The sequence below is a fragment of the Globicephala melas genome, chromosome 19 (assembly GCF_963455315.2).
Source record: "Globicephala melas chromosome 19, mGloMel1.2, whole genome shotgun sequence".
NCBI lineage: Eukaryota > Metazoa > Chordata > Mammalia > Artiodactyla > Delphinidae > Globicephala > Globicephala melas.
Genome location: NC_083332.1, coordinates 48,551,712 through 48,564,139, shown reverse-complemented (window position 1 = coordinate 48,564,139; position 12,428 = coordinate 48,551,712). Strand labels below are relative to the sequence as shown.

General features: G+C 51.8%; 1 protein-coding gene across 1 annotated transcript; it reads right to left on the bottom strand.

Annotated features, from left to right (window-relative positions):
* Nucleotides 1-216: 216 nt before the first annotated feature.
* Nucleotides 217-3,691, bottom strand: TLE7 (TLE family member 7). The gene is made up of 9 exons (XM_030863794.2): nt 3,384-3,691; nt 3,240-3,262; nt 3,005-3,063; nt 2,296-2,508; nt 1,947-2,188; nt 1,607-1,748; nt 1,304-1,457; nt 676-749; nt 217-363 (listed from the first exon to the last, which is right to left on the bottom strand). The coding sequence occupies exons 1-9, from the start codon at nt 3,689-3,691 to the stop codon at nt 259-261; spliced, it is 1,320 nt and encodes a 439-aa protein (XP_030719654.1). The 3' UTR covers nt 217-258.
* Between the last annotated feature and the right edge of the window lie 8,737 nt (nt 3,692-12,428).

Below are 12,428 nucleotides of genomic sequence, written 5' to 3'. Positions count from 1 at the left end.
TTTTCCATTTTATCAATTACAAAATAAAGAAATCAGTGGTAGAAAAAATAACAAAGGAAAAAATCCCTAAGTTACATAATAAAAACCTGGAGAACAGGCCAGGTGTGTGCTGGGTGGGAGGGGAATGGACAGATGACCAGCCAGGGAGGAGAAGGTGGGGCTGTGGGAGGTGTTAGAGTTGCCTGGCACCCCGAGGTCACCCTCCGAGCACGCTGGTCTTCTTTGGGTCTTCACCAGCAGGACCGTGGCTTGCAAGTTTCAATACAAGAGCTGGTAAACAGTGGCACTGTTCTTGGAGCCCGTGACCAGGTACTGGTTGTCGGAAGACACATCACAACATAGGATGTCTGTAGACTCCTCTACCTGGAGGGAAAGAGAGGCCACAGAGGAATGATATGCAGGGGCCAGACTGGGGCCGGAGATGCACACTTCACGCAGGTCTGTTTCAGGGCTCCGTGTAGACCTGAGGCCCAGTCTGGAGACCGGGCCAGGTTCAGGGCTCAAGGTGGAGCCCAGGAGTTCCTAGGACCTTGAGTCCTTGTTCCCTCGATGTACTCAATGGCCCTGTTTGCCATCTCAGAGGTACTTTCCAGCACTATTTCTGGGGCCCGACCAACTGGGAGCTGGGGCTGGAAGCTCCAGCTGCCTGGGTTTGCACACGCCTCCATCCAGTACCTGAAACAATCTTTGTAGAGAAGGTGCAGCTATGCAGCGGATCGACTCATCCAGTGTGGACACAAAATAGCTCCCTGGCGAAGGAAAGACAGATGGAGGGGCCAGAGGCCAAGCCTGCCTTCCAGTCCCAGCTCTCTGCTCCCGACTAGACCAGGGAAAGGATCACTCCTTCTCTGCCTCAGTTTCCCCATCTATACAACTCAGAGACATGACCCAAACCATTCCCTCATCTGCCCGCTTCCTCCTGCCACTCCCGGGATTGTGGTGAGGGGCAATGAACAACTGGACAGCCACATGGGGCTTCGAGCATCTTCCGTCTGCCGATGTCTTTGGGCTGTGGTTCCACATAGGAAGCTACCATTACAGACAGAGCCAGAAAAGGAGAGGGGGTGAGCAGAAAAAGAAGGGAGGAAGGGTAGCCAGGCTGGCAGGGGAGAAACACCGGTGACAGGAGGAAGCAGAGGCGAGGGCAGTGGGAAGGTGGCCCTGGACCTTGGCCCGGCCAGTGCTGGGGCTGGAGAGGGGGGAATTAAGAGCCTGAAATAAGGCTGGGCCCAGACTCTACAGGTGAGTAGATGCCTTGTCAGGTGACAGGGCACCCAGAGGTGTCCCCTGCCTGCTCACTCACCACAGGAGGAAAACTTGAGATTGTGGTGGTAGACATATTTCTGCAGGACAGCCTTAAACTTCTCCCTCCGGTGTGTGTGCAGGATTACGATGTCACTCATTCTCAGGCCCACTAACAGCCACTCCTCACTGGGGTCGTGGGCAATGCTGAGGATCTGTTTGGAAGGAGGTTTGGGGTCAGCGCACAAAGCTGCCAGCGCCATCATTCGTGGCCACCTCTTCAAACTCGGACTCTGCTCCTGCGGGCACCGACTCCCAGTCCCCAGGGGGACTGCACTCAGCACAGCCGCAGCCGTCCGGGCACCTCATGCTGTAAATCGTGTTGCTGCAGCCTCTGGTAGTTCCTCAGGTCCCAGGAATACAGTCTGGTGTCTTCACCTCCCGTCCAGAACTTATTGCCCGTGATGTCCACACATCGGGACCCGTACATGGGGACTTCGTGCTTCCTGGCGGGAAAACAACTCAGAGGTTCATGCACTGCTTGGACCCTCAGAAGTTTCGGGCCCAGGAAGCCCCTAGATACGTAGCCCAAATGCGTCCTCCACACCGACTCACCTAGTCCTACTGCAGAGGAGAGAGTGAGGTCGGAAAAGAGGCCCAGGCTTCCCCAAGGCCTCACCGTCCAGCCCTCCCCCAGGTCATACCTGATCAAGATTTGGTTCTGCAAATCCCAAATCTCAACAAATCCTTTGAAACAAGCCAAGCAGATCTGGGCGTTGGAGGAGACAGCCAGGGAATAGCACATGGGGCCTGTGGAGGCCAGCTGTGCCCTGATGCGAGGGGTGGGCGCCAGGTCCCAGAGAGTCAGGGTCTGGGACAGACCCCCCGTGATCAGGCTTTGCTCATCGGGGGACAGCTTGCAGGTGAGGACACAGTTCTGACGGTCCTGTAGGAATGGGTGACATTCTCAAATCATCTCCTGGAAGCATGGGCTCCAAGTATTAGGACACAGGTCACATCTAGGCTCCCTGAGCCTTCTGCATGACCCCTCACCTGTAAGTTCAGCTGGGCCTGGGGGGCGTGGTCCCAGGCATGCAGGGCACTCTCATCCCACACCCTGATGTAGCCATGGCCGCACGTGTACACGTGGTGAGTAGAGCTGCTGATGGCCAGGGAGTGGACTTTCTTTCCATGGCGGAGTTTGCCAACCTTCCAGGACTTATGTGGGGTCATCTGCCTGACCACCACTTCATCTGGAACGGGAGGCTGGGGTGCCCATGAAAGGGTCACAGCCTTGACCTGCCCTCATCCATGGGGGACAGCCTTCCCTGTCCTCTGACTCGATTCCTGACCCTGCATCCAACAGCTCCTCTCTGACCCTCAGGCAGGACTGTGTCCTCAGCTGGGGTCCCCAGACCACTGACATCCTTCTGCACTAGCCCAGGATGGCCTCCCTCATAAACAGGCCACATTTTGAGACACTTCTGAGTATAAGCAATGAGAGCAGAGCCTGGCTCAGAGTCTCCTAGGATGTAGCTCTAAAAGTGACCCTGTCAGCTGAGGCCCTACACACTGGTGATGGGAGGAGGGTAGCTTGGGTCCAAAGAAGCAGGAAGTCCAGTGCACCCACCACCTATGGGAGAGAGAGTGAGGATGTGGACACACTGCATGCCCTCACCTTCTTCCTACGAGCTTCTTGTTCCAGGGGTAACAGGAAGGGAAAGATGCCATGTTTAAAAAAAAAAAAAAAAAAGACACTTACAATTGCTCTGAGGAATGACAAGACTTCTTCACTGGGACGAGGTGAAGGACAAGGCTGACCTGCAGGGAGACACCAGCGGCCAACCACTCAGAGAGAGGAGGTCTGGCAGCAACAGCGTCACGGGATCCAGGGAGAAGACTGCTCTCTCCACCCAGGAGCTCGTTCCAGGTCTCCCATCCAATGCCCAGCCATGGGCTACATCCTGCCTGCCCGCACCGTCCCAGCTGGGACTTACCGACCTCGGATCCTGGTGGGGAGCTGTGACACACAGAGGAGAGAGGGGGAGTCAGGGCATGAGATGGATGGAGAGCTCTGTGTCAGGATCCCTCTCCCCGAGACAGTTCGCTCCCCCCACCAGTCTTGTTCGGGTGAGACCCACCTGAGGCCAGGCTCTGCTTCTTCTGATTCTGCCTCGGAGAGCTGAGTGGCCTGCAGCTCAGATCTGTCCAGGGCCTGGGGGGCCCACTGCTGTGGACTCACACAGCTCATCTCCTGATAAGCCAGGTCATGCTGCCTCGGGTAGCGTGGGAGCTGCTCGGGGGGACCACACGCTTCGCCCAGCTGGGACTGTGCATGGTGCTCGTGCTGGGAGGAAATGCCGGGGCTCTCGGGCACATTCCTCCTCTTCTCTGGTTCATCATAAATTGTGAGTATACTGAACGAGGCCTCTTCCTTCTCTTCACTCATGGTCTTTGATCGATGAAGTACCTGAGCTACCAGGTTCGAGGGCTTAGAGGAATGAGCCCGTCACCCAGATCCTGGGTTTCCAATTCGTCCCGATGCCCTGTAGCAAGAGAGAGAAAAGATGCTGACACGCAGACACAATGTTCCAGGTCTACTGAGAAGGCTCAGAGAACACTCCTCTGGGGGAGAGGATTCAAAAGACTGGTCACCAACTAACTTGTGATACTACATGTTGGCAGCAATGGTGTTGAGGGTAAAATTTCACACGCACGTTTTGAGATGTTAGTACCAGGTAAGTTATGTTTTTCCTTCTAGACACACAGACTGCATTTCCCATCCTCTAAAATCAAATTCACCCTTTAATCTGACTGTATACTTTTCAAATGAGGGCTCACCCCCAACCCCCGCCACAGGTAAAATAAACAAGAGGTAGGACTTCCCTGGTGGTGTAGTGGCTAAGACTCCAAGCTCCCAATGCAGGGGGCCCGGGTTCGATCCCTGGTCAGGGAACTAGATCCCACATGCATGCCACAACTAAGAGTTCACATACCACAACTAAGGAGACCACGTGCCACAACTGCCTGCCGCAACTAAGACCCCATGCAACCAAATAAATAAATATAAAAAAAAAGAAGAATGGCTAACTTTTTAAAAAATAAATTTATTTATTTATTTTCGGCTGCGTTGGGTCTTCGTTGCTGCACGTGGGCTTTCTCTAGTTGTGGCGAGCAGTGGCTACCCTTCGTTGTGATGCACAGGCTTCTCACTGCAGCGGCTTCTCTTGTTGCAGAGCACAGCTCTAGGCACGTGGGCTTCAGTAGTTGTGGCATGCGGGCTTAGTTGCTCCATGTCATGTGGGATCTTCCCAGACCAGAGCTCGAGCCCGTGTCCCCTGCCTTGGCAGGCGGATTCTTAACCACTGTGCCACCAGAGAAGCCCCTAGAATGGCTATTAAGAAAGAAAAAGAAAAAGAAACACGAGGGCAACAGGAAACTGCACACACATCGCAGTGTCTCTTGCCACCCTGCCCCACGTGCCCCCCAGAGGGGAACACGTGGAAGAACTCAGCGGTCCTGCAAACAAGACGTTCCCTTTGGATGGGGCGAGGCTGTAGAATGATGAAGAGTCTGGCTGGTGGTGACTTAATCTTTCCCATCCTAGGGGATAATTCTGAGAACTGAATGGAGTCATGCGTGTAGAACACTCATAATTATATCAGGCCAGTGGCAAACACTCAATACATGGCAGAGAGTGCGTTTACTTGGAGGTTGTGCCAGGGACCAGAGCTCTGAGGATTTAAGGCAGACCAAATGCCTTCCTTCAGGCTGCCCAACAGCTATCCCCAGAAGGCCCTCAGGAGACCCAGTGTTCCATTCTCAGGATGTATTAGCAGCTCCAGGGAGAAGACGATGTGCACGGCTGGGGAGAGGATCCTCCAACTGGAACCAATGCCTTGAAGACCAGGCTCAATCCTTGGCTCTCAGACACCCGGGGGTACCCAGGCTGCCTGCCCTTGGCAAGATGTGAGGGCAGCTATATGGCCAGACTCCACTCCTCCTGACACTTGGAGGTCTCACTGTGTCTTTGGCCCTGAACCAAATACTTTACATAGTTGGTCCCATTTCATCCACACAGCTGTGTGGGCCACATTTTACAGGTTTTAAACACTGAAGCTCTGAGCAGGTGAGCAAATAGCTAGAAAGCACGGAGAAGAGGTTCAAATTCTGCCCTGTCTGGTTCTCAGCAGTCTGCTTCCTACTTCCCCATCAGAGGGAGGAAGGCAATATCCACCACAGTGACAATGCAGTTACCCTCTGACCCAGCACTTCCACTTTCAGGCATTTATCCTAAAGGTGCCCTCAGATAAAAATCCATGTCTAAACTGAAGCATCACAGCATCGCTTACGACAGTAGATGACAAACCCAAAGTCCACAAGAAGGGCCTGGGGAGATAAGTCACAGTATATGCATGAAGTGGAATATGACACAACTGTTAAAAAGAACAAGGACACTTACGTCTGGACATGGAAAATCCCAAGGTCAGTTAATGGGGGAGGGGTGGATTCAATGCACATAATGCACAGATTTGCTGTAAAAAGATGGAAATTAGAACCGATCTTTGCATATGTTTGTATGCACATAAGAAATTAAGAAGGGCATTGCCCTTGGGAATAGAAATGGGCAAGTAGGAAAGAGGAATGGGAGGAAGATTTGTCACTGCAGAACTTGGGATAGTTTTTGCATATCTGAGGCTATTTAAACCTAAATTAAAATTGTTGGGCCATGAGCCTTTTTCTTCAACCAAGTCCTTTGTCATCTTCCCCCAACTGACAATTTGGGGTCCTCGTGATTCTTAGTTACTTGTTTAAATAATTTAGCAAATTGGCCCAGACACGCAGCAGTCTCCTTGAACTGGGACCCCGGGGCTGCCTCGGCCCCGGGGAGGTGAAAGCGCGGAGGACACACATTCCCAGCCCAGGGTGAAGAGGATGGGCAAAGAGAGATGGGCAGCAGCCCAGGCTCACGTGTGGGTAAACCTTAAAGACAGGAAGGCCATTTAACCAGGATTCCATGGGTGAGGGGGACTTCATCCTAAGAATAAGACAAGGCTTTCTAGAAAGTGTACAAGGAAGAGTCAGTATCACCGATTCCCCTCTCCACTCTACCCTCAGAGCTGGGAATACAGGCAACCCTTCTTTCTCAAGCTTCAACACAAAATGCTAGGGCTGGGGTCCACCCTGCCGCCAAGACGAGCACTCACCAGTCCCCCGCAGCATGCAACTCACCTCTGAAGGCAGGTCAGACCCTGGAGATGGGAGGTCAGAACTGCGCCCAGCTAGTGCGCTGGGAAGACCTTCCTCCAGCCCCGGTCCGCCCCTCCCACACCCAGGTACTGCCCCTTCCCCTGCAGTGCTGCTACTTTACACTAATTGATAATCAAGCCCTGGGTCAGAACCTGGGTCAGGTGCAGGGCCCTGAATGGCTCATCAATTACCGGGCGTGGCCTCAGCTAGCACCCGCCGCACAGCCACTTGCGGGGCTGCCAGTTCTGATAACGCTTGAGTCCTGGGATAAGACGGGGTGTACCAAGTAAATTCACAGCAGGAGGCCAGGGGGAGTGAGACATTTTTCAGGGGATGAGTCTTTGGGTTGGATTCTGGGCGCCCCACAAGAGCCAGTGTTTGTGCAAAGATGGAGAGGCGGGTTGAGCTGCACCCAAGAGCAGTTTCAAATGCTCATCTCCAGGTGAATCCCCTTTGCTTGGGGAGGCCGGCTCAGTCATCTCTCATCTCTCACCAGTGTCTCTGAAAGGGAAGACCAGGGAAGACTTTCTTCTCTGCGGTGGCCTCATCGTGATTCTTACACTGCAGCACTCGGAACTCCCTGGAGGGCTTGTTAGAACAGAGCGCTGGGCCCACCCCCAAGAGATTCTTTTTCTGTGGGTCTGGGGTGGGGTCTGAGACTTGGTATCTCTGGCAATCTCCCCGGTGAGGGCGACACTGGGGCTGCTGGTCTGGGGACCCCACTGGAGAAGCACTCTGTCTGGTGGTCCCTTTCTGGCAGGAGAGGAAGGGGTGGTGAGGCCAGATCCTCTCCTGCTCTGCTCCCCTCATTCACCTCCGGCCACTGGCCACCCCTCCCACTGAACGCACTCTTTTTCTGTTTCTTCTCACTCATCAGCTTCCTTCTTTTGAAGCAGAAGTTCTGAAATGGCTGCTGCTTAGAAAGAAATCTTTTACCACCCCTGACCTCCAATCTCTAAAGCTCTCTGTCTCTCTCCCTTTCTCTCTCCCCCTTCCTGTACACAGCCCTTGTCCCCAAAACTGTAATGGCTGCCTAGGGCCCTCCAGACAATGCCTGTATTTAAGATCCATCCCCATCCAGGCCCAGCGTGTTCTCACTTTTCCTGTGATTATACCCTAACTTGACCCCCAATGTACTTGACTGTACATTTCCACCCTCATGCTGTTCCCTCATCCAGAAATGCTGTTCCCTGCCCACTCATGTATTAAATATGTGCTCCCATATACTCTGAGCAATGTGCCAGGTCCTGTGCACAGTGTCAGAGATCAGCCTAACACCTGGCCCAAGTCCTTGGGGAGCTTCAATCTGAGAGGAGGGATAGGGGTTGGCGGTGGTCTTGATATATATACACATAACCCCCCGTCTGATACATGATCCACTTTTGGAACATTCTCTCTTTTTTGATTCCCATAGGAAACACAACAATGTGGGATACCGGCATGGATTTGATCCCCAATTTAGAAATATGAGAATTAATTTAGGGTGTCAGAAACTCAGAAAGACTTGTCCAAGATCTCACTAAACAGGTGGAAAAGCCAGGATCCAAATCCAGGCCTATATGATGTTTACAAGGAAGTCTGTGGGAAAGTGGGTTGAATCATAGAAGCTCTTTCTCTATGCTGGATATGAACCTTTTGTCAGCTGTGCAGACTGTGTATGTCTCTACCACTCTGTGGGTGGCTTTCTAACCATTTTAATGGTGTCTTTAGATGAGCAGAAGTTCTCGATTTATTTTTTTTTAGCAAAAAAAGTTCTCAATTTTAATTCAATCCAGTTTATCTTTTCTTTTAAGGTTCGTTATTTTAGAATCCTATTTAGGATATATTTGCTGCCCCCAATGTCACGATGATGCGCTCTTTTATGTCTTCTAGCAGCTTCTCTATTTTACCTTTCACATCTAGATCTATGAAATTTAGGAACTTGGCACTATCTAGAAAGGGTTGCAGGGAACACAGAGGGTCCAGGAGCGAGGCCTGGGCCTCTCTCAATGGGAGGCAATGGGTGCAGGGGCGAGGAGCCCGGCCCTTCTGTCAAACTGTCATGATTTGAAACCCAGGCCTGTCACTTCCAAGCAGCATGAGTTTTGACAGCTTGCCAGCCTGTGCCTCAGTTTTCTCATCTATAAAATGGAGATGCGGAGGTTAGATTCCTCCTCAAGCTGTGGTCAGACCTGGAGGTTAACAGGGCTTTGATGCTGTCAGGCTTCAAGTCAATGCTCATTCAGGGTTAGCAATTCTTAGGAGACTGAGGAAGAGAAAAGAGAGAGGTGAGAGAGGTCAGTGGGAGGAACCTAGTGGTCAGCGAGGCAGCCCATGGAGAAGAGGGTTTGTAGAAGGGGCCTAGGGTCTGGAGCATAATCCAGAGCATTGTCAGGCACTGGACATGCATTTTCTGCATTATCACAGCCCACTCTCAGAGCTGACCCAGGAGGGAGGTTTACACTGAAGCAAACTAAGGCTCAGAAAGTTTAAGTAACCTGCTCAGGATGGCACAGCAAGGAAGGGCGGGAGTTAGGGTTTGAGGCCAGGTCCTCACAACCCCACACAGCCCTCCACCAGGCTGCAGGGAGACAGAGGAGGATGACAGGAACAGGGGGCCACCTGGCTGCAGCAGCCCGGAGGGGTGCTTTCTGGGCACTCTTAGGCCAGACGCTAGATTGCTAAGAGTTGAATTAGCTGCTGATAAGAATGGAAGTCGGGGTGCAGAGAACTCAACTGAGACATTCGGACAAAAGAAAAAATGGGGCAGCCTGAGGGGTTACAGGGTCAAGGAGAACAGTGGTTCTGAAACTCAAGACACAAGTTAAAGTAACCAGGGTGCTTTAAAAGTACCCATGCGCAGGTATCTGTGTGCCCCCCTTTCCCATTTAATTAGTAGGGATGCAGCCTGGGCATGGGGATTTTTCAGACCTCCTGCTGTGATTCCAATTCCAAAGCTAAGGTTGGAATCTCCGAAGCAGAGGGTTTTGTAGGGAAGGAAATAGGGCAGAAGGTAGAGATAAGTGGGTGGGAGATACTGCAGAGGCTGAGAACGGAGGGACAGAAGTGACAAAGGAAGATTCCTGAGGTGCTGGGGATGGCTGAGGTCCAGGGCACAGAAGAGGGAATTTAAGATGGAAAGGAATTTAAAACCCAGATGTGGAAAGATAATATGGACTTATTGTCCCTCAACCATGTCTGTGGATGAAGGTGCTGGCTTGAGCCCAGGCTGTGCGTGGATGAGAGTCAGGTGCATATGGCCAAGTGGCAGGACCAAAATGTCTGAACCAGGGTGGAGGAACTTCCAGGCAGAGGAAGCAGACTGGGGCCAGGTGGGCAATCAAACACATCTACGCATCTACCCACGAGCCCATCACTTTTCCCTCCAAGTGACCAGTCTGCACTGTGTTTTACTGAGATCCAGGCTGTGCTGGGCTCTGAGGATTCAAGGCTGAGCCTACAGACCTGACCTTGACCCTTGTGGGTTTCAGCCTTTGAAACTGACAGTTGAACTGGCAATTACAAATCAGAGGGGAAAGTGCCATGATGAGGGAGGGAGGGTGTGATGGGGGAGCACAGAGAAGGGGCACAGAACCCTGACGTGAAAGGTTATGGGGAGCCAGTGAGGTCTGAGACATGATGGATGGGAGGCCTTAGTGGGGGAGGGCAGAGGAGAGCACAGGAAGATGTTCTAGGCAGAGGGAACAGCAGGTGCAAGGGTTTGCAGAAGTGTCTTTTAGCACCGGAAGAATTTTCTAAAGGCTGGAGCACAGAGGGTGTGTGTTTTAGGGGCAGGGAGGGCAGGGATGTGTGCTGTATCTAGGGAGAGTGGGTGGGAGGGCACTGAGGGGTTTTAAACTAGGGGAGGCATGATCAGACTTGTGTTTTATAAGGACTCAGCCTACTCTTCAGTGTAAAGATTGGAGGAGGGGGCAAGTCTGAGAAACCAGTTAAAAGAGAAGATGCTCAACATCAGTAATCATTAGGAAAATATAAACCAAAACCGCAATGAGGTACCACTTCACACCCACTAGGATGGATGTAACAACAACAAAACTACAAAAAATAATAAATGTTGGTAAGGATGTGGAGAAATTGGAACCCTCACACATGGCTGACAGAAATGTAAAACGGTGCAGCCACTGTGGAAAACAGTTTGGCAGCTCCTCAAAAAGTTAAACATAGAATTACAGTACGACCCAGCAATTCCACTCCTAGGTATATACCTAAAAGAACTGAAAATAGAGGCTCAGATTTTTCTACACCAATTTCACAGCAGCATTATTACAATAGCCAACAGGTGCAAACAACCCAAGTGTCCATCAACGGATGGATGGATAAACAAGAAGTGGTATATCTATACAATGGAATGTTAGTCACCAATAAAAACAAATGGAGGACAGATATATGCTACCACATGGATGAACCTTGAAAACATTACGCTATGAAAAAAGCTAGACACAACTGCTCCATATCGTATGAGGCCATTTACATGAAGTACCCAGAACAGGCAAATCCACAGAGAGAGAAAGCAGATGAGTTGTTTCCAGGGGGTGGAAGGCAGTGGGTATGGGGAGTAACTGCTTAATGGGCATGGGGCTCCTCTTAGGGTGATAAAAAAGTTCTGAACCTAGATAGCGGTGATGGGTGCCCAACATTGTGAATGTACGTACTGCCACTGGGTTGTACACTTTAAAACAGGTAAAATGGTAAATTTTACGTTATGTGTATTTTACCACAATTAAAAAACAAACAAAAACAGACATTGTGTCAATGAGTTGGAGGCCTTGCAAGTCCCAGTAGCATTTTTTCCTTCTTCCTCTTTATCCACCAAACCCCAGACAGTTTAGCTGGTGGTTTTCTTACCTTTGCTTTCTCAGGAGAAGAACCAATCACATGCAGGTACCCCTGCCGAGACCCTGGCCAGCTATAGTCAAATGGGCAGGGGCTTGCGCGCCCTCTGGTGGGCAATCGGAGAGCAACCCAATTCTAACTTGACCGTAAGACGTTTGTGCTCACAGCCCAGTGCACTCGATGGTTGTGCTCAGGATACTGCTCTCCCACTCCAGAATTTCTTTCTTCACTAGAGCCCCCGGAGAATTGACCTGGGCGCCTGTTGTGAATGAAAATGTATAAACCATATAAACACAGGCAAAAAAACACTTCTTCCCTTACTGATTCACTGACATCATCCGCTCAGAAATTATTCCCAAGCAAGTTCCGGCCTGGCCCAATGCGCTACCCCCAATGCCCTTGCGGTCCACAAGGCGAGCCGGTAAACCAGCAGCTCCAAGTAGAGAAGGCAGGGAGTGGTAAAGACTAGACGGAGGTGAGAGCAGAAAGCTGGCGGAGGACCCAGAGCAGGGGACCCAATGCCAACCGAGGAGACCAGGGAGGCCAGCGAAGGGTAGGTGGCCTTTGTCTGAGCTCAATCTGAAGGGGGAGGGGGAGAGTTCTCCGGGTATACGGGACACTCCTCATTGTTCCCCTGGTTCCTGCGCTTCCTCTCTCTTCCTCCCTCCCTGTCATGAGGAGCCTCCAACTCACCACTCCTTCCCAGGAGCCCTTCCCAGGAAAGCAGGGTGGCGGGTCCCACCTCCCCCATCTTGTACGGTTCTTCCTACCCAGCTCGTGCCCGCGGCCTGGCTATCGAACGCTTGCATTCTGAATCCTGCGTTCCACTTTCCATTCTGGATCGACCTCTTACCTCCCAAGGGACGTTTAAGCAAAGCCCCTGGCCTTCACTCCCAGGGGCCCACTGGCAACTGCCCCCTCCTCGCAGCAGCTGTACATATGTGCATTTACAATATAGCAAGATTTCATGGGTGATGGGGGAGGGGAGTAGGCTGTGCTGCTTTTAAGAAAAGTTTGCAATGCGTTGTGTGCGTTCTTCTGACTGGCCTTCAGGGCACGGGGTCCCGGCCGCAGGCCGGCTCCGCGCGGTCAGGGATCCCTGC

Excerpts from the sequence above, each read along its gene's own strand:
- TLE7 (XM_030863794.2), bottom strand. The coding sequence starts at position 3,691 with ATGAGTGAAGAGAAGGAAGAGGCCTCGTTCAGTATACTCACAATTTAT. Across the intron at positions 3,064-3,239 it reads CCCACCAGGATCCGAGGTCG|GTCAGCCTTGTCCTTCACCT; the intron begins GTAAGTCCCAGC and ends GTCTCCCTGCAG. Across the intron at positions 2,189-2,295 it reads AGGCCCAGCTGAACTTACAG|GACCGTCAGAACTGTGTCCT; the intron begins GTGAGGGGTCAT and ends CCATTCCTACAG.